Raw genomic sequence first — 26,010 nt, 5'->3', positions numbered from 1 at the left:
GGTGTTTTCTGTGTGCTGCATCCAGCCCGTTGAGTGCTTTGAAGATAAGAGCACCTGAGCCCCAGTTCTCCGTGGTTAGCCACGGCGTGGGGGAGGCTTCGGGTGTGCTGATCCTCTGTGCTGCCACGGCAGCCCCCAGATTTGGGGCTTGGTTGCAGGTTTTTGGTGGCTTTTAGCTCCTCTGAGCCATGCAGCAGCATGAGTCACTTGTTCCAGCTTTGTTAGGCAAGAGGGATCTTCCTAAGAAAGGATATGAAATTATAAGCACTGTTTTTCCTAGTTTTTAAAGACTTACATTATGTTCTGATCTCTAACCTCTGTTTTCTCTGAAACTCGGACACAAGGCCTTACGGGCAGTTGAGGTTCACATGGGCGTGGGAAGCCATTGGGCAGATTTGTGGGACAAAACCCATCAAGGGCTGTTACATAAAAAGACTCGGTTTGTGGCTCAGGTCGTCCCTGCGCTGGAAGCTGCTGCAGGCGAAGAAATGATGCTGGAAAAAAGCTGGATTACGTGTTTGCCCTGTTCTTGTGTGTTATTTTTCAGTAACGCCAGGTCTGGTGCTGGCCAGCGTTGGCGGCCGGGCGCCGCGCCCGGGCTCTGCCGTCACGTCGCGTTTGCACGCGCGTGTTAGGAAAGCTGGTTGTTCCTGCTGGTTAAATTCAGGTTTTATTTAGTTACCTCTAACACAGCCTGAGCCCCGCGCGGGCAGGATGCGGGGTGTCTCCTGACAGCTCTTGGGCACTGCTGTACGGCTGCGGGGAAGGCCTCGCGGCTCCGGTCTTGCCAAGGGTTTGAGAGACATGAAATTTTCTGATCTTTTGGGTTTTATTTTTTGTCTGAATGAGGTTAAAATACTTCTTGCTGCTTTGCAGAAGAGAGGCTACTGCGTTTTTAAATCTGGGTATTTCTGATTTTTCCCGGTTGTACCGCTGTAGGTAAACATGAAGGGGGTGAAAGAGCTTGTGGCATTTGAAAAAGTATTTCTTTCCTGGACTGAGCAATGGAAGGGCACTTTGTTCTCATTTTCCTGCTTTCCCCCCCCTGCATTTACAAGGATTAGAAATACCTGCTTATTTATTTTCAATGAAAGCTTAGATAGCTACGCAGCACTCTCAATTCCACCTTCTGAAGCTGATGCAAAGCATTTGTTAGGTTGGGCTCTCGAGAGCAGAGCTGCGGCAGACACGGCTTGTGTTTGACTTTGAGAGAGGAGAAGCGGAGGTGTGAGCTAGCCAACCCTTTCACCAAGCTGAAGAGGCAATTCTGTGCTGGCAGTTTTAGTTGCTCTGAGCTTTCTTTTTTTCCTTTAAGTCTTTAATTCTTCATTTTTCCATCACGTAGCCCATGGCAGTTTTCTGTCTCTTCCCTGATGGCTTTGCACCGCAAGGAGGTGGGAACCCCGATTGTGGCCACAGCAGTTATTTGGTGCTCTGCTTCTGGTCCCCACCTCCCTCCAGTTGTTTTTGTGTTGATCCCTTCGAGCAGAGGGGGAAAATGGTGGGGTTTTTCAGTTCTCTACAGCCCCAGCTAACCAGGAGCATGGGCTAGGGAGCTGGTGAGCACCAGGATCTGGTTCTCTTCTACCTGCTTCTCAATTCCTAGGTCTCACTCCCCTCTATATCACACAAGCCATAAAAATTTCACGTTTCTCACCAAGTTGTGATTTCTTCCTACTGGGAAAACTGGAGCATCTATAAAAAGGGACTGATGTGGGAAGAAGTTGGCTTCTGGTCTAGACGGAGCGAGGCGATGCTCGTCTCCGACTTCTCATCCGTCGGATTCAGCCGAGCGTGTTGCATCCCCGCGAGCCGCCAGGTTCTTCTGGGCTGGAAACCCCTCCTTTCGCTAGCGTGGCCCCACCGTTTGTCACCCCGGGTCAGAGGTTGCGAAAAGCAGTAGTCAATTAAAGCTTTATTAGATGTAGTTAGTAATGCTCTGAAAGGAGCCAGCCAAGCTAAGGCCGCTAATAAAGGCCCTTTGTTAATGTATTTAATAAATTAACACTCGGCTGTGGCGGGGAGGGCGGGAGGCGATTACAAAAGCCAGGCTCGTTAATCAGCGTGTTTACCCTCTTCAAACGCCCCGGCCGTGCGGCTCCCTAATCTTTACCCACCAGATCTGTTGGGAGCTGTGCGGGCAGCTGCCGGCCCGGGGACGGGAAGCGCCTCCGCGGGTCACGCCTGGGCCACGGCGCCGAGGACGCGCCAAGACAAACACGGCTCACGAGGGCCATCGCGCTGATCGCCGGAGCCCCTCGTCGGAGCGGGGACGGTCCTTCGCGGGTACCCGTCGTGGGCGTGGGGGGATGCCGAGGCAGCTGGGGTCCCCAAAGCACTGCGACTTGTCTCATCCCTACCCTGCTCATCTTCAGATTTTATTATTTCATTTTAACGCAACCTCCTGCACGCCGCGCTGGATGTGCTGCCGGGCTCGAACATTAGAGGGCATCTCTTCCTCACGCTTCTTTAGTCTCTATTTTTTTTTTTTTTGGTGTGTTTTGTTTTAGTGCAGCTTAATCTATAGGGCCGTCTTTAAAAAGCAAATAGAGCATTTGACCTGCTGCGCAAATTAGCCATATGGTGAAGTGTAATATCCCGCTGACCCTCATTACCGTGCAGTATGAAAAGCTCTCCCCTTTTCACATGCAAGCATATTAAAGTGGCCTTTTCAGCATTTTCTTCCATATAAAACTGTCTTCACTCCCGTGGCCAAGCAGTTAAAAGGGAACTCCAGCTGCAGCCAGGAGGGTGAAATTAAAGGCTTTACCCTCGTCTAAATGGAAAATAGATATTGCTTCCTATAGACAGGGCTGGGGAACAATGCTGCGCTGCCGGCTCCGGCAGTGGGACGGGGGGTAATGGCCTTATTTTCTGGAAGGAAGGAGCCCGGCTCCTTTGAGAGAGGAGCTGTTGGGCATCCACCTTGGAGGAAGGGGGAAAAAGGGGGAAATCTTACCTATTTCCTTCCATAGTTAACTATTTCATGGCCAAGCCGGTGGGAAGCAGGGAGAAGCTGTGTCAGGCAGGACCTGGCACAGGACTCAAAGTTTTCCCTAGCACAAGCGGTGGCTCTTGTACCGCTTTGCCTCAGAGCTAAAGAAAAGCCACGTGCATCTTTACCCTCTGGCTCTAAAACCAATTCTCTGGTATATTGATGGCCATATATTCCTTGTTTGCCTGACTGGGGCTGTCTGGGAGCTCACCAGGGCTCCGGGTGCCCTGCCTGGGGGGATCAGGAGGGCATTTCTCGCCCATCTTCTCCATCCCTGCGGATGGAGGTGGCACCGCCAGCTTCTGCCCACCACGTCGGACTAGTTGGTGGAGCAGGAGGGAGGTAACTATCTGTTGGAACCAGACTTCAAGCTTTGCTTTCGTCTTGCTTTTGCTTTGTAAATTTTTTTTTGCTTTCAAACTTTGCTTTAAATTAACTTCCCAAACAAACAATGGGAGAGAGGGAAGGGAGGGCTGGAGCTCCTACGGACCCTTCTGGGTGGGCTTTCTGCTCTTGTGGCTCTCCCTAGTTCTCAGAGTTTCTTTCAACTGACTAGCCTGTGACTTTGGTACCATGGGATCTCTGGAGCGCTCCGTTCCTTTGCACGGCCTTCCATCGTGCTCCTTGGCCCTTCTCCCTCTTTGCTAGGTCTCAGTTACTGTTTTTAAGCACTTGAGCACAAGTCCAGTAAGTCGGGCGGTTCCTATCAGCGCACCATTGTTGGACACAAGCCCTGAAGCATCTGGAAAATGAAATTCACTTTGAAACTTGGGATTTACCAATTTAAAGGAGAAATGGGTGACGATCTTCCGTCTGGTGTACTGGTTGGAGTCAGGGTTAGGTGAAGCAGAGATCAAATCCTGCCTGGGCTGAGCTGGTAGGAAGGAGTTGGCTCCAAGCCTGTGCCCGTGGCCCTTTAATTTGCAGGAAGCGATGCTCAGTGCAGCGAGACACCGGCCAGCAGAGCCGCACAGAAAATCAGCCCAGCCAGGATGGCGGAGACACCCCTGCCGAGGACAAGGTGGGGCTGTGGGCGCTCTCCGCTCGCCACTGCTCGTTCAGCCGTGCAGGACACGTGGGGACGAGCGCGGCCGCCGGTGAGCGTGCACAGCTCTGCAACCCTCCGAGGGAGAGGCTCACCTCAAAAGCGGCGCTTGCCGTACTGCTGCTCTCTCTTCCCCCCACGCAGTTTTCTGGTTCGCTTTATCTTTTTGTTTTCAGTATCGAGGTGGTGTTTACAGTCAACAAGCGGTTCCACAGGGCTGAGCAAGAGCCTCCTTTTTGATCCTGATTCAGCAAAGCGCTTACATGCTCGGTGCTGAGCACCTGCACGTGTACCCGTGTGCCTCCGTGATGTTATTTGGGAATATTTATGTTTTTAGAGTTAAGCATCTGCTTCAGAGTCAGACTTCTTTGTGTTTTATTAGTGGCTACTGATGTTCTCTTGTCTTGGTGGATCTTCAGGGCATGTTAAACTTATTTTCCAAGCTCATTTTCTTGCAACTTATTTCTAACTAAGTGTTCAAGTTCCTGTTGGTTTCTTTAAGTGCCGGACGATCATCTCTCCTTAAAACAAACGGCTCCCTTTAAGTAATTTTGGTGTAAAAAGTAGTTATTTGCAGGATTTTAAAACTTCTCTGCTGCTTTTAACAAGGCAGGTCCCATCCAAGCAGCTGCTCTGAGCTGTCGGGGCAGGGGTTGTACGTGTGGGTCTGGTCTGGGGTATGCCCGTGAGACTCTGGGGTTACAGCAAGGGAGTACAAGCGGGATCCAGGTTTGACCGCGCGGCTCTTCGGCATTGATACGACGCCAAGTGTTGTTTGGCGCTTGTAGGCAAATGAAAATGAAACACTGTCTGTAGGGGCGGTTTCAGCCAGGTGAGGGGTGACACACCACAGCACTCTTGCTCAGTGACATGAGGGAAAAGGAATATACCGTTGCTTGTTGAAATGAGACTGGGATTGGCTAAACTGTGACTATAACGCCCTCGAAATGGGACTTCTGGCCCCAATTCTGGCCCTTCCTCCTCGCAGAACATGACACATGGGAAGTGGCTGGTGAGCAGGACATTTGGAGCCCAGGCTGGGAAATAAGCCATGTGTAATATACCCGAAGACTTCAAAATGTCTGCGTAGACTCTTTGTCAAGCGTGTTTCTCACAGGATAGGGTCATCCAGGTGGGAAGGGACCTCGGGCGGTCTCTGGTCCAACCTCCTGCTCAGAGCAAGTCAGCTGTGAGATCAGACCAGCTTTCCCAGGGCTTTATCCAGTCTGGTCTTGAAAGCTTCCAAGGATGGAGAGCTTTAGGGAACTCTTCCTGCTGCCTGACTGTTCTTGTTGTAAAAAACATTTTTGTTACAACCAGTCAAAATGCCTGTGTTTCCTTTGTACCTGTACCTTTGTCTCTGCTGCCGGGCACCGCTGTGAGGAGTTGGCCTGGCTTCGTCTGCTGAGTGACCTCCTCGTAGGTATTAGGGTTAGGTCCCCAGACACTTTTGGCTACTTTGGCTGCAAGGATGCACTGCTGGCTCGTGTTCAGCTTGCTGTCTGCCAAAACTTCGGGTTCTTATCCACAGGGCTTCTCCCAAAGCAGTGGTCCTCCCTCTGTATTGCTGCAAGGGGTTCAGGGGTTCTTCCTTTTCATGTGTGAGATTTGGCGTTTGTCCCTATTGAATTTCCTCATGTTCGTGTTGGCCGATTCCTTCAGCCTGCCAAGACCCCTCCAGATGGTGGCCTTGCCCTCGAGCTTATTGACTTTTCCCCCAACTTGGTGTCATCTGCAAAGTGGATGAGGCCATGTCCGTTGCTTCCTCCAGGTCATTGATGAAGATGTTAAGTGAGGCAGGTCCCACAACTCCCGTTGTCGTTCTCCACTTGTTACAGGCCTCCACGTAGAGCGTGATCTGTTGTTAGCCCACAATGCTCTGAACCCAACCATCCTACCAGGTGTGGATGGGCACCGGCCAGGTACCCGTCAAGCTGCTCAGCCATCCACACTGATGTCTTAATTTAGGCAGAATGTTTTGGATCTGGGGAGCTCCAGAGTAAATTTCCACGTGAACAAGGAGCTGTTAGAAAGGAGACTTTCATGGGTAGATGAATACTGACCTGCTCCTTGGGAAACAGTCGTGCAAGCCCTTGAGATGGGCTGTAGAGTGGAGCTGTGCTTTTTGTGAGATGCTGTGTGAGCCTCTTCTCAAGGCAGGAGAATTCCTGAAACGTGCACCTGAGCATTTTTGTGGATGAAAGTCAAAGGAGGAAGAAGAGCCAGTGAAAGCCAGAGGTAAATTTCAGAGAAGCTCAGGTTGTGCAGTAGTTGGTGCTAATACACTACTAAATCCAGATGGGCCGTGGGTTTAAGAGTCTCAGTAAAAAGGAAGAAAGCCAAATTCATCGCTGTTTGCTTAAACCAGAGCTGCAGTGATGCGAGCAGTGTGGTCTGTGGATCGGGTGCTACGAAAGCATTCTCCGGTGGATTGGAAACCAGGCTGTTACAAGCGAACTGGGTCTTGTTCTGCTGCTTCTGCGTGTGTGATTAACTGCTGTCCACGTACATGCACTGATCTAAGCGCAGCTTGGGTTTATCGAGGCAGGAATCTACGCAGCGTATATTGCCGTAGCACGTCACCTTGCTCACTGTCATTGTAATGGCATTTTCATGTAAGAGCTTAGAAGGTCCACTCATTTTGGGGGAATGGACTAAACGACGTGGCGAGCGCGAAGTGTTTGAGGCGGCTCAGCCAGTCGTGTCACCGTGGGAGCAATGGGTGATCGATGGTACGTGTTACCCAGTCGTACGCAGGGTGCGCTTCTGCTTCCGGGTAAGCAGAAATTTAGTAATCCAAAATATTGTCATCTACATGTTCTGGATCCAGAAAGTCCCGTTTTACTGGGCGTTTTAATTATTTGCCGAGGACAAGAGCAGAATAAAACCTAGAGCATGTTTCTCCCCGTGCAATTCACAACTAGGTTTGCTTTCAGCTCTCTGCTGCTCCTGAATTATGAAACTTTTTTGGTTGTTTTTTTTTTTTCAGCTGTTGTTTTTGCATTCTTGTGATTATATTCTGTTTTCCCTTATGTGGTGTTCGTCTACGATCTTAATTATCTGCCTCTCATTGCCAACTCTGTGAACTCTGAAGCTAATTTGAGGAGGAAAGTTCTGCCCGGTAATTTTAAAAATATGAGGCATTATTGAGGTTTTTTTCCTGGACCGGTGATTGCAATAAACGTGTAGTTTGGAAGCGTAGCTTTGGATTCTTCCTGCTCACTTCAAGAGATTGAGCATTGGGTGAAACCTATTGTCATTAAAACTGAAGAGATGAATAGGAGAGGGACCCTCGCCCCGCCACGAGTACTTGGTTGACCCAAGTTCTGGGCTGAGCTCACAAGAAACCCAGAAGGGGCAGGGATGCTGCCTCCGTAACGATACGCGTTAGCAGCGTCCTGCTTCTGCGGGCGGTCGGGGGTGGATTTGGAAGTCCGTGAGAGGCTGGGGCTGGGAGTCGCTCCCTCAGTCTGTCCCGGGTGGTCCTCGTTGTGAGACCTGCCACGTGCCGCTGGAGCTCTGCGTGCGCACCATGGGTTTGGTTGGAAAAGGAACACGTTGCAGGTGCAAAGCATCTTTACAGAGTAAAATAGCTGCTTTTTGGAGAAAGGAAACGAAAGCAAAAAGTTGGACTGTTTCCCACCGAGGGGACCCGGAGAGCAGGGAAGGGGCACGTGCGTGCACAGCTCTGCTCCGAGCTTATGTGCTCGCGTGCAGGTCAGCTCCGGCCTGGTGTTTTTGCTGCAGCGTTGGTTGATGAAGGTGTCGTTCTGCCTGGGTACCGTGCCACGCTGCAACGCTCAGGAGGTTTTAGAGCAAATCTTTTATTCAGCCCAAGACATATTCCAAGCAGAGGCTGACACCTCCCTGGACCGAGAGGCTGGACAGCCTGCGTGATGCTCTCAAAGTCACTTCTCACGATTCCTTGCGTACAGCATTTAGGTCCCTTTGAAAACGGGAGGTAAGGGCGGGATTGGTTAAATGTGGAAAGCCACCAGGCATGGGGCGGGGAGAGGAGAACAGGGTCCAGGTACAACTTCTGCGTGGAGTTTCATATGGGTAGTCTAAAACACAGGGTCTCGCAGTCTGTTCTGGATATCTTTTTGGCGTGCTTTCTTTCTGTTTGGTCGGGGTTTTCCTCCTTTTTTCTTTCCTTTTTACCTAGAGGAAAACGTTATTAAACAATAGAGTACAGAGGAGTAGTATTATCTGAAGACCTGATAAGTTGAATAGTCTTAAATAGGTCAAATGTGGGAAACTGGGTGGTCTGAGCTAAAACTGCCACCAAGGGGAAGAAAGACTTCCTGTTTTTAGGAGAAAATAATACGTGCGCGATGAGAAGATCTGGGGAGATGACGGAGGAATGCACTTAAGAGAAAAGGATTAAATTATGTGCAGGAAAAACATGGATATTATCAAAAGAGATTTTTTTGGAGGAGGAGTTTTTCATTGGAGTGGCCTCTCATGAGGGAGTCCCTAATTCTTGGGGCAGTCAAAAAAGACACAAGAAAGAAGATACGGGGAACAGTGCATTGGGAGGGAGATGGGTTTGGTCAGATTGGCAGGTCTCTAGGCCATAAATTTTAGGGAAACCCATAAAATATGAGTAGGGTCTACATTTTTGGGGGAAAGGTTTCAAAGGGCTTTGCTGTTCCTTCTCTTTTACTACAGTTAGAGCCATTTGTTCGGTTGGAACAAGGAGGACCTGGCTTCCAAACCTTTGAAGCATCCTGTGAGGCCGAAGGGGCTTCCCTCCAAGGTTGAGAAGGCAGGCTTATAGTGAATCCTTTGTATGATACCTCCAGCCCAGCTCAGGCCACTCTTGCTTCTTGTGTCTGTGGAAAACATTTTTTTCCTCTGAAAATGCAATCCAAAGTAGTTTAATTTTCAGAGAATATTATGAAGTTGGTCCAGATGCTTCATCTTCCTCAAAGCCATCGGTAAAACAGGGATGGAAACCTGGTGTATGGTTTGTCCCCAGTGACGAAGGAACTGAGTGATGGGGTCGGGGATTTCAGCTCTCGGCCGTGCCGTGGGGAACGCGCGCTTCCCGCTGCCCTGTCCCCCACGATCTGGTGGCTTCTGCCTCTCCCAGCGCTTGATGATCTCCACCATCCTCTGGGTGCTTCTGAGGAGCTGGTGGGAGAGCGGTCACATCAGATGGAGAAGCTTTTTAATGAGGTGAGCGGCGACGGGGTGAGGGCTGTGGTGCCGCAGGGCGGTGGGAGGATGGGCAGAGCTGTGCTGGAAGCGGAGTCGCATATGGGATGGCTTTTGGCCTTTCTTTCCTGAAGCAAAGCATGGTGAGGGTGGGGTGGGCAGGAACGATCTCTTCTCGGAGCTCAGCTGGGGGGATGAGGGAAAGTGATTTCAGCTGAACTGAATTGCTGTGGTGTAATCTTAGCAGAAATCTTCAAAATCTGGTCTGAAAAAGGGCTGATTGGTTTCAGACCAGCCCCCTGCTCATGATGAACTGCTTTCCAAGTTTCCAGTAAGTCTTCGAGGTCACCGCAAAATCTTGCCTGCGTAGCTTGGGGAGATGGAGCTTATGTGTGTTCAGTAACGGGGAATTAATTACCCTCCGATCATACGATGTTGCATAAAGCTAAACGCGGTGGCTGGCGTGAGCGACCAACCGCCGCCACGGCTGCGCTGGCGGCTGTGGCTGAACCTCGGTGTGCTCTTGCCTTTGATGGTGCTGTACGTTAATTTATTAAAGAAATGGGGAAAACCCCCACCTTCGGTTTTGAATTTGCATCACAAATTCGTTGGTAGCAGTGGGCTGCGCTAAGGTAGCGAGCAGCTCCGCTCAGTCATCTCAGTGATGCCACCAGAGACGAGCTGCTCTCCTGGCCAGGATGGAGATGATGAGGGGGTTTTGTGCCACCTGTGTAGGGTTTGAGAGATGAGGTGCAGCAGGATTTAAGAAATACCTTAAGTCAGGCCCCATCAGTGGTGGGGTGGGAGCGGGACAGCCCGTTCTGTCTTGGCTCTCCTGTGGCACCCTCAAAATTGAGAGGAGATGGGTAACACCAGCATCCTGAGAAGCACCAGCTCCCAGGCCTGAGAGAGGAGCTCAAAGCAGGGTCAGAGCTGCCTGTTGTTGGTGCTCTGAAGGAGGCTAATACTTATCATAGAATCACAGAATGTCCTGAGCTGGGAGGGACCCACAAGGACCACTGAGCCCAGCTCCCGTCCCTGCACAGGACACCCCAAATTCACACCGTGTCTCTGAGGGTCTTGTCCAAGTGCTTCTGGAACATCGCCAGGCTGGTGCCGTGATGCCTCCCTGGGGAGCCTGTGCCAGGGCTCCACCACCCTCTGGGGGAAGGACCTTCTCCTAATGCCCAGCCTCACCCTCCCCTGGCACATCTCCCTGCCATCCCCTCGGGCCCTGGCGTTGGTCACCAGAGAGCAGAGACCAGCCCTGCCCCTCCTCCTCCCCTCAGGAGGGAGCTGCAGAGCGCCATGAGGCTGCCCTCGGCCTCCTCTGCTCCAGGCTGAACAGACCAAGGGACTCCAGCTGCTCCTCGTACGGTTTCTAAGCCTGATAAAAACTGTAATAATCCTCCCTGTTCTGGGTCTAACCTGTAGAACATTGATTTCGGGCTCATGACCCTTCCATTTCTGGGCAAAACAGCTTTTGAGAGCACTGAGAAGACATATGATGTGGAAATGCTTGTTCCCAGATAGTTTCTGTTTCTGAAGAGCTTTCATAAAATGTCAGATTACTGGTAGGTTCCAGCTGATGCAGGATTACAGGAGAAAGACTTGGGTTTGTACCCAATCCCAGTTTGTCCCTTGCGGAGGTATGGGCATTGGTTGGGTGGACGTGCCCGGCATGGGTCAGGAGGTGCTCATCCTGTGTACCCCTGCTATTCAGCTAGGATAAAAAGTGTAATTCAGAGACAAAATCCGCAGTATAAATCTGGATGATCTTTGCAATGCTTCTGCATGGTCGCTAGAAGGTTTTTCAGATTAATTTCAGCCCTGTCGGGAAGGGCCGCACTGGGTGGGAATGCTCCTGGGCACATCCGTAAGGCTGAATTTTGCCTTGAGCCTTGAGCTCCAGATCGTGGAAGACAAGGAGCAAATCAGGCTACGGCTCCTCGGGGGTCGTAAGACATTTCGTAAGACCCCTTCAGTCAGGGGCATCCTAAGGCAGCCTGGTTGTATAATGCCCCGGTAGCTGGAGAATCATTAAATTAGCATCAGGTTTGTCTTTTAATTAATTCAGTTTTTTGTAGCAGAGAAGGTTGATGGCTGGTGCCTTGCTCAGGTGAGATTTGTTGTTGCGTGTTGTTTGTTTTGTGAATTCCAAATGAGACTTTTTCTTCTTCTTCTTCTTTTTTTGGCTCAGAACAGTTCAAAGCAAGACCTTGTCCCTTCTCTGAAGTGTTTATAATCCAATTTCAGACATAAAACAGCGCGGGTGTGGAGGAGGGAGGAACAGGCAGGGATAAAACGGCAAGGTTTTACATAGCCTAGGGGACCGGGGCAGTAGGCGGATGTCTGAACGCTTCAGCAGGTCGATGGCATTTGAGGATCCTCATGGGTTTGTTGCCTGGGTGGGGATGCTCAGATGTAGCCTGGCTTGGTAAAACAAGCCACCTACAGAAGAAGCCCCCAGAGGAGCGGTTCAGGTCCCCGCCGGAGCACCCGGCGTGGGTGGGCGATGCCCACGGAGGGGAGCTCGGCTCTTCGGCTTGCAGGACTAACCGGCTCCTCTGGAGGCTCAGGCCCATGGTAAAGTTGGGAAAGAATGAGCTCAAAAACCTGTTTTGTTTTTCCCAGCTGTATAGGCAGGTCTCATAAGTTGCTATACCCCCCACAAGGATGTGTTTCTTGAATTCCCTGATGTTTGTGGCTCTGCATCACTCTACCCATGAAGCAGTGGAAGAATTTCTGGCATTGTTTGTCCCCTCTTTTGCTAACACTAGAACTTGGTTGTTTCACTGTCCCCATGATAAGCGAATCTAATGTTTGTCCGTGTTGTGGTCTGGTAGAGAAGCTGGTTGCACACCTCCATATACCACATCTGCGTGGCGATACTGGAAAATAGGTAGAGTTCATCGGATGCTCTTACACCTGAACAGCTGATTTTTTTTTTTTACTTGGTATTTAGAGTAAAACTCTTTGTCGTCTGATGTTTGGATTGAATTTTGCAGGCGAGCGCCGCACCGATATGCTGGAAGAACGAGATTTGCATTTTAAATGCGGTATAGTGCAAGTTAACGGTTAATGCGAACCATTACAATTACTTGAATTAATCTCTTCTGTTTTCCAGGGTGCCCGAGAAACCTTTGAGAGCTACTACAGGAAGCAGAGAAGAAAACAAGCCAGATTGGTCCTGCAGCCGCCTTCAAACATGGTACGACCGTCCCCTGCTTGCAGCGCCCAAACTTGCTCTGCCCAGCCAAGGAGCGGAGGGGTATCTCTAGGCGTGTTGCTGCCGGTGGGCGGTCTCTTATTAATTTCCAATTGCTCTTGGTCACCTTGGTTTTAATCTTTGCTCACGTCTTCTTTGTTGCAGCACGAAACTTTAGATGGCTACAGGAAGTATTTTAATCAAATTGTAGGGTAGGTGTTCTTTTTCTATACCTTCTCGCTAAATATGCGTGCGCTGTGTTGTCGTGGAGCCCAGAAATGAAAGGGAGAGGAAGGAATGTTGATCTTTCTGAGGGTCCTTTAAAGGGAGCCAAAACAGGGGGGTGGGGTAGGGTGGGGAAGGTGGTTTGGGCTTTTTAAAGTGTTTTAGGGTGTATTTTATAGCACCCGTGAACTTCGCTGTGTCACTGGTGGGAGCGTGGAGGAACCTGCCGGCTCTTGTACCGGCAAGCGCAGTTCTGGGAATTTGAGGATAAATAATCTCTCTGGACTATGTGCATCTACTTGCCCCACTAATGAGATGAGTAGGCCCTCTGCCTTAATTATTCTTTAGTATTTGGTAATTATTCTTTGATTATTTTCCTGGTAGAGGAGGTGATTCTCAAGCCTCTGTTCCTGTGAGCTGCTTGTTATTGCACTCAGATTTGACAGGAGCCTTCCAAAACCAGCCGAGCTCTAAGAGGAGGCAACCTAAGACGGCTAATCTAGCAAAGATAGGCTATGATGTTGAAATTTCTTCAGCTAACGATCATCATTTCAACATCTAATTGCAACCATTGCAAATGCAGTGTGCGCTGCTCACCCTCTCAGGCAGCTCCGTGCTCCCGGGCTGAGTTTCCCCGACAAAACACAGCTGAGATTTTGCGCGTTGCTGTTCAAAACGCACGGTGCCGCGCTCGGTCCCTGAAAAATACCCTTTCCTTTTTGGCCAGTACCTTTGATAACTGGAGATTGGAGTGAACTGATTGCCTTTATATGGTTGTGAACGTGTGGCGTATCCAGGTGCGAGCGAGTATTTTCCCCTGCCGTTAACCAATTGTAAGGCAATTGCTGCTGGCTGGAGCGGAGTTTAATCACTGGTTCTTGTTGAGATAATGGGGTGGAGAACTTAGAGAGGGGAAATTCTGCCTTTGTGTGTACACAGAGTGGCCTCACTAGGAGCAACTGTGTTTTGGCTGGCTTCTGTAATACAGTGAAACATCGTTTGAAATACTGCGATGTTAAAAATAGGTGAATAAAGTGTTCAGCGCTGGCTGTATTTGATACAGATACCATTGCAAATCTGAGGCGGCTCTGGAGGCTTGTGGAGGTGCGAATGCCGCTTCATCCCTCGCGGGCGGCGTTTGCAGATCTCTTCTGATGTCTCGAAACCTGTGACTTCTGATAACGGCCCCATTTTCTCCTCTCTATTAGGTTTTTTGTAGTTGAAGATCACATCTTGCATACGACGCAGGGCTTGGTAAATAGAGCCTATATTGATGAGCTGTGGGAGATGGCGTTGTCAAAAACCATTGCAGCACTAAGAACACATTCAGTAAGTAAAAGCCCCGGGTCGCTCAACTGTTGCTTGAGTATGACTTGACATGCTGGAAATACTGGCTTTTACAGTAGGATTCTTTGTTTTGCCTCTTTTCCAATGACTTTGTTTAAAACAGTAACATGAAGATAAACTGCTATTTCCCCGAAAGCTTTCTCCAGCCTTTTTTTCCCCCTCCTCTCGATGCACCGCATTTCCCTGTGCCGAACTCTCACTATTTTGGGGGACTGGGAAGAAGAAAACAGTGGTTTGGTATTTTTCCCATTACTTCGCCGATCACTTTTGAAAAGCACCAGCAGAGGGAGTCGGTTTGCCCCGGAAAACTGGGGAAAAAAGCGTCGATTTGGCTCACTGAAGTATGACCCTGTTTGCTATTCCCTTAAAGCTCATGGCAGCGAACGGGCTGCTATCAAACTGCAAATAACTTGTGCGTGAAGAGACGCTAAATAGAATTCTTATTCTTTAATATGGAAAGAAGTTTGGAAAAATTGCTTATCGCTTCGGTGTTCCTCTCCTTGAGCAAAAACCCCAAAGCCTATTGCAAAAAATGTACAATTTTCTTCCAGTTTTGCATGACCTGATGTCACGTTGTACTGGTTCAGCTGGGAGCGCTGGAGTTCTCTGAAAACCCTATTGGTTAGCAGGATGAAAAAATTGTATTTGACCATAAAAGGCAAAGCATTAACGACTTTCCACAAGTCCGTTTTCAAACCGTTGGGCCGTTTTCTCCAGGAAAAAGTATTAAATCCCTGAAATCCCACTGCTGCTCCTGGAAGGCAGCGCCATCCGAAAGCACGAGGATGCTGCCGGGTCGTGTCGGTGCAGGCCTGCAGCTGGCGTGGCGTGACACGCCCGTCGCGGTACCAAGCGATAACGGTGTCGTTGCTCTTTGCGGAGAAAACCCTAAAATTTCTGCGAGGAGACACAATATGCTGCTTCCTCCGCACCAGGCCGAGTTCTGCATTTACGCGCCCCCGACTTCAGCTTAGCGTGGTCGCCCACGGGTGGCGTTGCTGAAGAGCTGCCTGGCTTTACCTGTGCGGGTGGGGATAATCCAGGTGATGGACCTGGAGCTTGTTGGGTTGAGGGACCACAGGGGCTTCCCGGGGCGCCCTGGCTCCGTCCGGCACGGCGGTTGTGTTGGCTGGAAAGCTGCCTCCTTCCACTTACAAGCTTCTGTGTTACAGAAGGGGATGAACAGGGAGGTGTGCACCCCGCTAGGTTGTAAACCTGTGTTTATTTTCTTTTTAAGTGGGGTTTTCTGCTCAGGGAAAGCCGTGAGAGCAAGCCAGGTACAAACACGGTGTTTCTCAATTCTACCAGCTTTGTTGCCGTGGCAAGTTGTTTCAAGCGATGCCAAACTTAATGCGCGAAGTAGCTGCCGGGCGAGACTGGTTGGGTTTTTTTTTTCCAGTAACCATGAAATGTTACATGATTTCTCAACGCTGTTGCTGTGGCCATCGCTGTCATCTCTAAGCACTGCTCAGCCTCCAGCTCCCGTACGGACCGGTGCCGTCCGTCCCATATTGCCGTTGAGACTTCATGGAGGGCTCTCATGTCAGCGAGCCTGTTTCGGTTCTTCCCGTTCAGCCAAACTTATGCCTGGATTTTCTTCCTTGCTGCAGACGGGGACATCTTTTATCACTTCTGATAGCTTTAGGGCATTATCTTTCTTTCTGACTTTCTTTTTTGGACAGTGAAATGGAAAATGTGTCTCTTCCAGTCTTTCACATTGATTAATGGAGTCATTCCTCCTTGTGTTTCCAGTGAGCTTTAAATCTGTTTCTCCTTCCAGCTTATGATCACTGATTCTATATTTGGTAAGAGTCTGTCTGAAACTTTACGTATTTCAGCGCAGGGCGGTTGTCTGCTGTGTCCAGCGAGCACACGGAGCCCCTGGGTGACACGGGGTGGCTCTGGGGCGCCGACCAGCCCTGTCGCTGGGCTGACTTGTGTCTTGTGGGTTTCAAGCAGCGCCCTGACCTGCAATAAACACTTGTTTTGTAGCTCTGACCATCAGTGTTGCTGAAATACAGGCATGCAGCGTGGTTTTTTGCTCAGCCTGAACCACTTAGCAATGCAGCCTTCGCATGAGGCTCGGGGATGCCTCGCTGCGATGCTTCGTTACCGTCAGACACAACACACTAAATATTAAATGAGAGGCGCTGCTGTCGTCTCGGTATGACAGCGCACTGATTTGCTTCATCTCCTCTCGCTTCCCCAGCAGCTCCTGGGTAATCTTAGAGACACTTCAGGTATCTCTAGAGCAACCAAAATCCTTATTCATCATGGAGAGCCTCAAGAGCAGCGCATTACGAGGAGAGATACCCTTATCAGCGTGCCTTCCCTTGCCCTGTACAACTTTAGGGCATGGGCTGTAGGATAAAAGCTCCTGATCATAAGGCTGTACGGCGTGCCTATGTATTTATTATCACTCGAGTGATAACGCAGGAGGGCTGAGGGCAATATTTTTCCTGCGTGCTGCAGTTAAAACCATGTTTTAACTTCTCCCCTTCTTTGCAGTCCTACTGCTCGGACCCAAGCCTGGTGTTAGACTTGAAGAACCTCATCGTCCTCTTTGCAGATACACTCCAGGTACGCGGCTGTTGGCAACCGCTCTTTATCTCAGCCGACAGTTGTGCTGCTCACAGACGGGGTCCGTTGGCAGGGTTAAATGGCTGATGTGGGCTTGCTGTGGTGGCCCAGCTGCTTTTTTGGCATTGCGGTGCACGAATTGTGGCGCCCGGTGGGCAGCCTGGTTCACCCTGCGCGTGGCGTGGCCAGCCCGTGGGCAAGGACGGAGCCCTGGCCACCTTGCCAAGCCCTTGTGCCTCCTGCCTGTGCCCAGCCCAGCCTTGAATAGCCCTTGGTCCTACCACCTCGCTAAGTTGCTGCCTAAGTCCCGCCACCAGGGATTTAGGTGGTGGTAGGGGAGAATTTGCCCACGTGCTCCCAGTTAAATAGCGAAAACAATCTTCAGCTGCCTCTTGGTGACTTTTTCTTACCTGAAGTTGTTCTCTTCCCCCTCCCTACTGCAGGGATACGGCTTCCCGGTGAACCAGCTCTTTGACATGCTCTTGGAGATCCAAGACCAGTACAGTGAAACCCTGCTGAAGAAATGGTTAGGAGTTTTCAGGTAAGAAGTTCTTCAAGCAAACTCATGAGATGTGCCTTAGAGAGTAGTTTTGGCCCATAAATAAAATCTTTTGAGAGATTAATAGCAAGCTCATGTTTAAATTTTGGGCAGCAGTGGGCTTCAGCCTGGGCTCTCCTTGGACCTGGGGGAGCCAATTTAAACACAGTTGTGAGGATCCTGTGTGTGCTGAGATCTGTGCCATGAATCGGTGTAGACCAGAGGTTTTACGTCCCGGAGGGGTAAGGTTATGGTTTCATTATGGAGCTCGCTTTGACAGTCGGTGGGTGGAAGGATGCAAGAACCTGATGCTGCAGTTGCGATACTGTGCCCTTGCTCCGGCACTGAGGCACGTGTGTCTCCGGCCATCGGTGGCGTATCGCGGTGCTGCTGCTGCAGGCACGGCCGTGAGCTGAGCAGTTGCCTGCAGGTGGGACATGATATATTATCCAGGGTCCCACACTGTGCTCGGGAGCCACCAGCTCATCCTGTGATGGTCCCGGGAGGACTGATGTGTCTCAGGGCATGGGGCATTGGGAAGAGGTGCTGGAGGATTGTCAATGCCCTGGTAGCTCAGCCTCCATCTTCCTCGAGTCAGGCAGGACTGAAGCTCACATGGGCTTTACCAAGGCCTGCTGCCGAGGCCCCAGTCTGGACTAAACTCTGGTCGTGGCTTTATGCACAACGAAGGCTGGAAGCTGGGAGAAAGCCTTGTGTTTGGCTGCAGCGAAGAGGATTTCAGCAGTCACGAAGGCGGGATCACATCATTGACTGGCACCTGCTTCCTAAGAGCTTCCCAACTGAGCAGTAAATCTGCAAAGTTGTGCTTGGTCTGTCGGCACAGAGCTGTCTGTCTAACTGTTCTCTTCTTTTCGTAGAAATATACTCGATTCAGACAACTACAGTCCCATCCCGGTGACAAATGAAGAGGTTTATAAGAAAATAGTTGGACAGTTCCCGTTCCAGGATGCAGAACTTGAGAAGGTAATCCTGAAACGGGGAAAGCGGCACCGCGTCTCTGCCGGTGCAGGAAAACCCGCGCCCTGGGTAGTGGCATTGAGAGCCGCAGATGAAAGGGTCCAAAAAAACCCCCAACCACCGAAAAAGCCCACCCCAAAATAAGCAACAAAAAAAGCAAAACAAGGGAAAAGAAAAAATATACTTTCCATGTGTTAGATTTCTCTGGCGTGGATGAGGCAAGCATGTCTAGCAATACCTCATCGATTTTGTTTTCAGATCACAGTGCACTATCGCAGCCGAACAGCGCCTGCAGTAGACAAGAGACTAGAAATATCTGCTGCAATTGTTATTTTATTCCCGTTTCATGGACCGTGTTATTGACCTTTATTTGTTTTAAACTCTTATTTAAAGAAAAGAATTAAAGCTCGAGAAAACGGTGTATCTTGGCTGTTGTAGGAGCGTGTGCTTGCAGGAGCGAGGTGTAGCCAAATTTGACCTAGTCAGTGTCCCTTAAAAGCCTGCTTGGCCTTCTGCTTCACATCTGGCAGCCAGAGAGCTCCGAGCCCGGTGAATTTAATTAGGGCTGGGAGGGTTTTCGATCCAAGTCAAGTGTTTAGATTTCAGAAAGTCTGCGTCCTTCCCCAAAACTCTATCATGGGGTCCAGTTTCTTACGGTTACGCTCTGCACCTCCCAGGCATGTATGTGCTGTGGGTAAAACCTGGTTGGAAAAATTTGGGAGAGGACATCTGTTTCCTCTTGGCTTTTGGTGTTGTAAGCAAGTGCTCACCTTGGGCAGCAACCGTGGGAGGTGACCGAGCAAAACACCTTGTGCGGGTGGGAGATAAAAGCTGAGAATTTCTCCAACGGGGCTTTTTCGTATGAGTTAGGGAGTTGGGAGAGGGAGTGACGGTCGCGTTGTGCTGCCTGCTCCCTCCTAGCTGCAAGTTCCCTCCCAGCGCATTTCAGACTCCAAATCCCTTATGCACCCGCGTGCCATTTGTAAGTGATTATCTGGTCTCTCACTTGGCTGAAATGTTTATATAATATACAGTAAATGCTGGCTTGTTGTTTCATTGCCGGACTTAGCTAAATACTAGAATTCATTTGACTGCTTGGAACACGTTGCTGGAAAGAGGTCGTCACTCCTGCTAAATATCTGCTCTTCGACTTGAATTCTCTCCTGTGTTTTACAGCAACCATTTCCAAAGAAGTTCCCCTTTTCGGAGTTTGTGCCTAAAGTTTACAATCAGATTAAGGAATTCATCTACGCCTGTCTGAAGTTTTCAGAAGACCTTCATCTGAGGTAGGGGATGAGTGTGCTAATACTTGTAATACGGAGGCTTTGTCTGCACTGAAAGAGCCCAATGGGATTAAAATATGAGTTCTCTCCCTCAACCCCTCACGTTGCTCAGCTGCTTGGATATACCCTGGCCGGGCTGGAGGCGGCTGGTGGTCTCCTTGGAGCGGTAGCATCCTTTGTGCATACAAAGAGCTCGCCGAGTCTTCAAAAATAGCTGCCTCATGTAGGGAAAGATAGCCCAGAGCCGTACTAGCTGTATAAAAAATGAGGGGGCTTTCCCTCTGAGACGTGTCCGAGTCAGTCGTACTAAATAGATGAATCTGGTTGTCTCAGGAAGAAGGATAGTGATGCCCACTGGTCGTCGGGTCAGTGCCTGGTGCACGGCCTCCAACCTCCGCGTGGCCTCCCCGCGCTGTGCCTCCAGGAGCGTGTTGGCAGGAAGGCTCGAGGCTTTGATTTGCCCTGTGTGTTCACGAGTTTCGGCTGCTGGTTTAGGGTTTTTGTTTTTCTTGTTTCCCATGGGAGTTTATATACAAATAATCTGATTTTTTTTTTTTTTAAGCCTCCAAACTAGTCCATGCGTTTACCCTCCCTTCTCCATCCCAAGGTGCCTTGATGCTGGGGTTCCCCTTGTGTACGCGTGTGAGACTGGAAAACAGCTCTATTAGCCAGAAACTGCAAGTCGGTGCTTTCTTTTTGCACCCAGTAACGTCTTCATCTTGGTAGAGGTATATAAATGAATAACAAGATTTTTTACTTGGGGGAGGGATCCTTCTTCCCCTCTGACCGTTTGCAGCACCCTACTCGCAAGAGGTTGGACTGTGGGGTGGGGGGTTCACCTCCCTCGGCAGCTTCGTGTCCTGGCCGTGGCCTGAGGCTGGACGTTGCCGCAGTGCTGATGAGAAGCTAGGGCAGCGTTCTGGGGACTCGCCAGATGTTCCAGGGCCTACACAAGGCTCTTCAGGGTTTTAATTCTCTTCCTTTGTGTGAAGGATAGTAATTTGGAGAGGCACTTTCTCTCCACCTTCTAGGGGACGTGGTAGCTCATTGGTTGATGTGGAAGCACAGGATGTGTCTCGCGCCACGTTTAATCTCAACCTTTCACTGGTGGCAGGTTGTTCTCTTTGGTGGCTCCCAAGGCTCTTAACCTGTGGGTCACCATTAAACATCTCGGTTTCTAAAGGCGGCAGAACGGTCCGATTTCACACGGATGCTGGTTTCACCGAACCCCACCGTCGGCACTTCCCTTGCGAGTTTTGTGCTCTTCACCATTACGGAGATGATTGGGTTTGTCAGGGAAGGGAAGAAAAGTGTCCCCTTGGGTCCCTCCTCAGCGGTCCCCCCGGACACGTTATTAAAATTCCTTTCGACATTGGATTTTCCAGCCCTTTTTGAGGAGCGGTGTTGGGCTGGGGGAAGGGAGCTGAGCTCTTGGCATTTCTAGCCAAACATTTGGAATATTTCTCTGAAAACCCCTGTTGACACTTTCTTCATTTCACCCTGACAGCTTGAATTAGGTTTTATTAGGAAGCTTGGCTACAAAGCCGGCAGCAAGTTTTCTTTCTCTTCTCTTTCTTTTTCTTCTTCGGTTGTCATTTACCTTGCACCCTGGAGTGATTGGGGTCAGCCCGTCAGTCACGGGAGGCCTGAAGGTCATGACTACTGCTATGGGATACGGGACATCAGCTGTCATTAACCCAGACAGTTCGCTTAAATACTCTGCGGTCTTTTCCTGAAGAACAGAGCCTATGGCAGAAAACGGAGCTTGTATTTTTTTTCTAATTATTTTTTTAAACTCGCTCCTTGTATTTGTTGGACGGGAGTGTTCTCCTTTATGTTGATATGCTTGTGAAAGTTATTTTGCTTTTCAAGTATTTGAAGAAAATTTGGAGCTCGCTCTGCATTTATAGGGGTTGCACATTTTTTTGGTTTGGCTCTATTAATTTGATTAGGAGAAAGAAAACCTCTGTATTTTCAGCAGTTCTGCGTTTGTTAAAAAGCGTTTGTTTGAGCTCATCGAGGATGTGTCTTATGAAGCATCCCCTCGTTGGAAAGCTTCTGCAGGCTCCAGTGGAATTTCCCATCGTAAAGATAGGGAATATCTTTGGAAAACGGTGGGTGGGAGGATGAGGCGTCAGCTCTAATCTACCAGGACTTTGTTTGGTTTTGTTTTTTTTTTTTTTCAAACAAAGCACCAATGCTGAAAGCACTCGGGCTACAATTCTTAAAGTCCTGAAAATAATGCAAGTGCGTAAAGTTATTAAAAATAAAACAAAATAAAAAATCAGAACAACTAAATCAGGTTGGACCTTTGGAAGCCCACTTTAGGAGAGAGGAGATGTGGTTTCCTTGATAGCTCCTGTAGTTGCTTCTGCGTTCGTAGTGGCCTGTGGTTGTAGACCAAGCCTGGTGACAAAGCTGGTAAATCAAACTGGCTTCGGGCACACGTAGTGAGCAGCCCGCGGGAAAAATATCGCTCGTTTTGGGGCGCTTTGTTTCCTTCTCGCATATTGAGAACTGAGATCCCACCTTTCTGTTGAACCAAGGCCCAACCTCTACTTCACGGTCAGAAGTCGGTGTCGTACAGCTGGTACCATTACCCTTTGCTGCCTGGCCCTGCTGGTCCGGGCAGTGGGTCTGGGCTGTTGGTGTGAGCTACCCTTTGGTCCATCATTTCAGCTGGGAGGGTGCTGGGCAAGGCAACGGCTAACCCCCGCCGCTCTTGTTGCCACCCTCACTTACCTCCTCTGCTGAACCAAGGGAGACCTGGGGGATCGCAGAGCGGCGCCGGGACAAATCCTGCTCTTCTTTTTTTCCAAGGAATGCTTCCATTTTTTTTTCCCTTAGTGCGTGGACCTCGTGGGAGATGGTGCAGATCCCTCTGCTCCGGTGGAACCCAACCGCAGGGGTTGCCAGGCCGCTTGGCCCGCCACCTAACTGAAGTTACAACCTGGTTTTCTAGCTTTTGCAGCCAACAACAACCAAAGCGAGAATAGGGAACCTTCGGACGCGGTGCTTGGACGCAGAGAAAGCTCGGTTAGAAGTGCTTTGAAGAAGTAAAAGCAGCATGGAAACGCGAAGCAGTATTATTAAGCACTACTTGTTTACGCCCGGAGGCTATCATGGTTGAGATGTTCCCGCAGCTGAAGCGAGCGATTGAAGCAAACCCGCAATTTGCAACGCGTTCGGTGATACGGGAACCTCGTGCCGTCAGCGCGGGCTGCGGCGTCGGGCAGCGGCCAAGAGCGTGACTGTCTCGGGGCGTACGCGCAGCCAGACAGTAACTGGCTTGTTTAATTTCGACGCCCTGATGACAGGTTGACGTTTGAATCAAAAAAAAAAAAAAAAAGGCAAGCTTTTCCAGCACGACCTCTTTGACTGCTGTGGTGGTTTAGTGAGAACAGCTGGCATAAAGTCCAAAAGCCCTTGTTTTTCATCTGCGCTTTCTCAGTCCCAGTAGATGCTGGAAGCTGCAGCCACTGGCTCCCCTGCCAGCCTCGGCCGTTCTGCACCTCCACCGTCCTTAGGGGTGGGCACTGGTGGATTTCCCAGGGAAATCCCGAAAGGCGCAGCTTTGTGAATCTTTGCTTCCTGCCCCGTTTTTTCTTCACCCCACTCTGAGTGTGGGTCGAGCCCGTTTTGCTCCCCAGCCCCTGCCCCGGTTCCAGCGCCGCTCCGGCAGCAGCAGGCAGCTGCCCCCGGTGTCACAGGGTTCCTTTGTATCACCCCTTCACTTTAAGTCTCCTTTTTACCATCTGTAGACCGTCACAGGGTTAGATTTTATTGTACTTGCTATATTTAACCATTCTATTGTCTGCTGGAGGGGACTGGGCACAATCTGGTTCTTCCTGGGGGATGATGGAGGGCCTGGAGGGTGTATGCATGCATGCGTGGTGGGTTTGGGGTTTGTTTTTTTTGTTTTGTTTAAGTAAAACCTTATTTGAGAGCCCTACCCATGGTGTAAAGACCAGGAAAATTCATTGGCTGGTTACTTCTCCCCCCACATTTTGATTTCTGTTCCACATTTTAAAAAAGCCAGATGCATCACCTTGGACCGGACATGAAAACCCTGCAAGGGAGGAGCCCAGGGGTCCGTCTGGGACATGGAGTGGGCTAGTCCTGATCGTCGCTGGCACAGGGTGTGCTCCTCTGCTAAACAGGAGGAAAATAAACTCACGGGGATCAGTGGTCATGATCTAGAAGAGACCCACACTAATACTTTGGCTGATGACATTGAATTTAAGTTCTCAGGAGCTGGGTCCTGCCAAGCTGCTGGCCTTGCTCCGCCTGTGTCCAACTGGGAAGGAGACAGCGGTCAACCCTTGGCAGGCGTGTAGCTCAGAAAAGCAGGCTTCTAAACATCAGGGGAAAGGAAATATTAGTGAAACCTGTTGGGGAGCGCAGCGTGGCGAGCAGCCGCTGGGCGGGCAGGGAGTCGTGCAGCTGGGCTTTTCCTTGGGAAAGCTGCAGCAAGACACGGTTTTCTCAGTTTCATGGAAATATGAGCATGATTTTGCTTAGAGATGCAAGCAGGGAGCAGTATTTGCCGCTTCTCCTGGGAATCTGGGGGATTTCAGTGCAATTATTCTGCAGCAGCACAAGGAAGGTCCTGAACGACTTGAAAAATGTAGTTGACCGAAGGATGTGCGGTGCTCGGGGAGGATGAGCAGGTTCAGGGATGCTGCTGTGACCACAGGTTGCTGTTGGAGAAGACTCAGACTTGCTTTCCCAAGCTCATGGCGCTGACGGACCAGGGCTCGGCTCAGCGCATCTGCTCTAACCTTAGACACAGAAATTTGGGAGATGTGAGCTGGACGAGGGCTGGCGGCACCCGTCCCTGCACCAGCAGGCACCCCAATAGCAGCACCCCGAGGTCCCCCACCTCGCGCGCCGGCGGCGGGGTAACCGCAAGCTTTGCTTTTGCTTCTGGTGTCCATCCCTGCTTTGTAATCTGGCCCATTTGTCAGGTAAAACAGGAGAAGGAGCAAAAGGTCACGGGTGTGATTTACCGGGAGCCTTAAAGTTATTAATGTTTCTCAGCCTCCAGTTGAAAATTTTCTTTGCCCTCAGCTGCTTGTCACTGCGCTGCCAGAGATAAAGCCCCGTGGTGTCAGGGCTAATGCAGGGCCAACGACAGATCAAAGGAGCCTGTGTTGGGGTGGGTTCCCAAAACCTCCTTCAGAAAGGAGACCCTTCTGGTATGCACGGTGGAGGGGCAGCAGCACTTCAGCAGAAAGCCAAACCCCCAAGCTTCAGCGATGCTGCAGTTGCAACCGCCTGGCAAAGGGCGTGAACACGTTGCAAGAGCTTCCAGTCTGGTTTAGTTAAAGAAAAAGCCGTGAGAAGGTTGGGAGGGTATTTGGGGAGTTTGATTTGGTTTTTTCCCGCCGTTGCAGGTCTTTGATCCCTTTCCCCTTGCGTGCAATGCTCTGGCGTTCTGTACAGGCTGGTGGCTTGGCTGCGTGGGGCAGTGCTGACGCTGTGGGCAGCTCCTACCCGTGCTGGACCAGCCCCTCCAAGAGGAGAGGCTTGGGGATGTGGGTTCAGCACGCGTTAGTCCCCCTTCCTTACGACACATGCACAAAAAGACCTAAATTGGTTGGTATTTTAGTATATATCAGCATGCCAGTGCCTGTAAGCGGTGCACAGATGATCACACATAAGGCAGAGGAGGGTTGGGCAGGAGACTGGGTGATGAGGGCTCCAGGTGGTTTTCTTTTCAGGAAGCATTTTTCAAATCTCTCCTTAAATTCTCCTTTTCAGCTCCACCGAAGTTGATGATATGATTAGAAAATCTACGAATCTGCTGCTGACCCGAACGCTGAGCAACTGTTTACAGAATGTCATCAAGAGGAAAAACGTCGGGCTGACGGAGGTAGGACGCGGCTTCGAGGAGACCCTTTTCCAGGGCAGGGTGACAGGAGGGGGTTTGGTCCCTGGAACTCCTTACAGCACCTTCAGAGATGCTGGTTTGGAGCATTGTTATACAATATTAGGTTGGAAAACAGCAATGGAACCACACAGCATTGCTGTGCAAAGAAAGAAACACTTAGTGCTGAAGGGAAGGGGGAGCTTTTTCGCTGTTGCTGTTAGAATTGGCTCTCTTTTGAATCTGTGGAGGATTATATATCTGGATTAAGGTGGTGGGTAAGAGGACTTTGAGGAGCGCCAGAGAAGAGGCAAGTGGGGGCTATAGGTGACGTCTGAGGCGGTTTCAGCACACCGCTACAGTTTAAACTCTATAGTGGCATTTTCCTTTTGCGATTGATACTTTTTTGTGCACAAAATCAGATTTCTGAAACGTTTAACGCACGTAAATCATGGCTGTTTGGGAACGTGTGTGTACCCAAGGCAGTTTGGATCCCTTGGTGGGACCTCTGTGTGCTGTTATTAAATGAGTAGGTGTTAATAGAGTTGCAGTTGTTTAATTGGTATAGAAACGTGTCGTGTTCTCTGGACACTAAATACCCCATGGAGGTGAGTTTTGGAGAGTTTAGTGCATTTACAGCAGTGTGTATTTACACATGATGCTTCCTCAGCCCTTTATCTTGAAGTCTGGAATCTCTCTCCTCCCTGGGGGCAAATTTCTCTTCCCTCCTGCTCCTCCCAAGGCTCCCCCCACGAAGAGGAATGCAAGACTATCCCGGCACT

The 26,010-nt window shown here is 50.1% G+C and overlaps 1 protein-coding gene across 3 annotated transcripts in view; it reads left to right on the top strand.

Moving 5' to 3' along the window:
- EXOC6B (exocyst complex component 6B) overlaps positions 1-26,010 on the top strand; it is a 313,474-nt gene that overhangs the window by 174,264 nt on the left and 113,200 nt on the right. For all 3 annotated transcript variants that reach the window (XM_064448801.1, XM_064448800.1, XM_064448799.1), the window contains exons 9-16: positions 12,328-12,411; positions 12,574-12,620; positions 13,842-13,962; positions 16,489-16,560; positions 17,004-17,101; positions 17,977-18,082; positions 19,253-19,362; positions 25,123-25,234. In XM_064448801.1, coding sequence (XP_064304871.1) covers positions 12,328-12,411; positions 12,574-12,620; positions 13,842-13,962; positions 16,489-16,560; positions 17,004-17,101; positions 17,977-18,082; positions 19,253-19,362; positions 25,123-25,234 — 750 coding nt within the window. The remainder of the gene's footprint in view (positions 1-12,327; positions 12,412-12,573; positions 12,621-13,841; positions 13,963-16,488; positions 16,561-17,003; positions 17,102-17,976; positions 18,083-19,252; positions 19,363-25,122; positions 25,235-26,010) is intronic.

This window comes from Phalacrocorax carbo, chromosome 4, assembly GCF_963921805.1.
Source record: "Phalacrocorax carbo chromosome 4, bPhaCar2.1, whole genome shotgun sequence".
Taxonomy (NCBI): domain Eukaryota; kingdom Metazoa; phylum Chordata; class Aves; order Suliformes; family Phalacrocoracidae; genus Phalacrocorax; species Phalacrocorax carbo.
The sequence above is the reverse complement of the archived record's forward strand: the minus strand, read 5'-3'. Positions and strand labels throughout refer to the sequence as shown.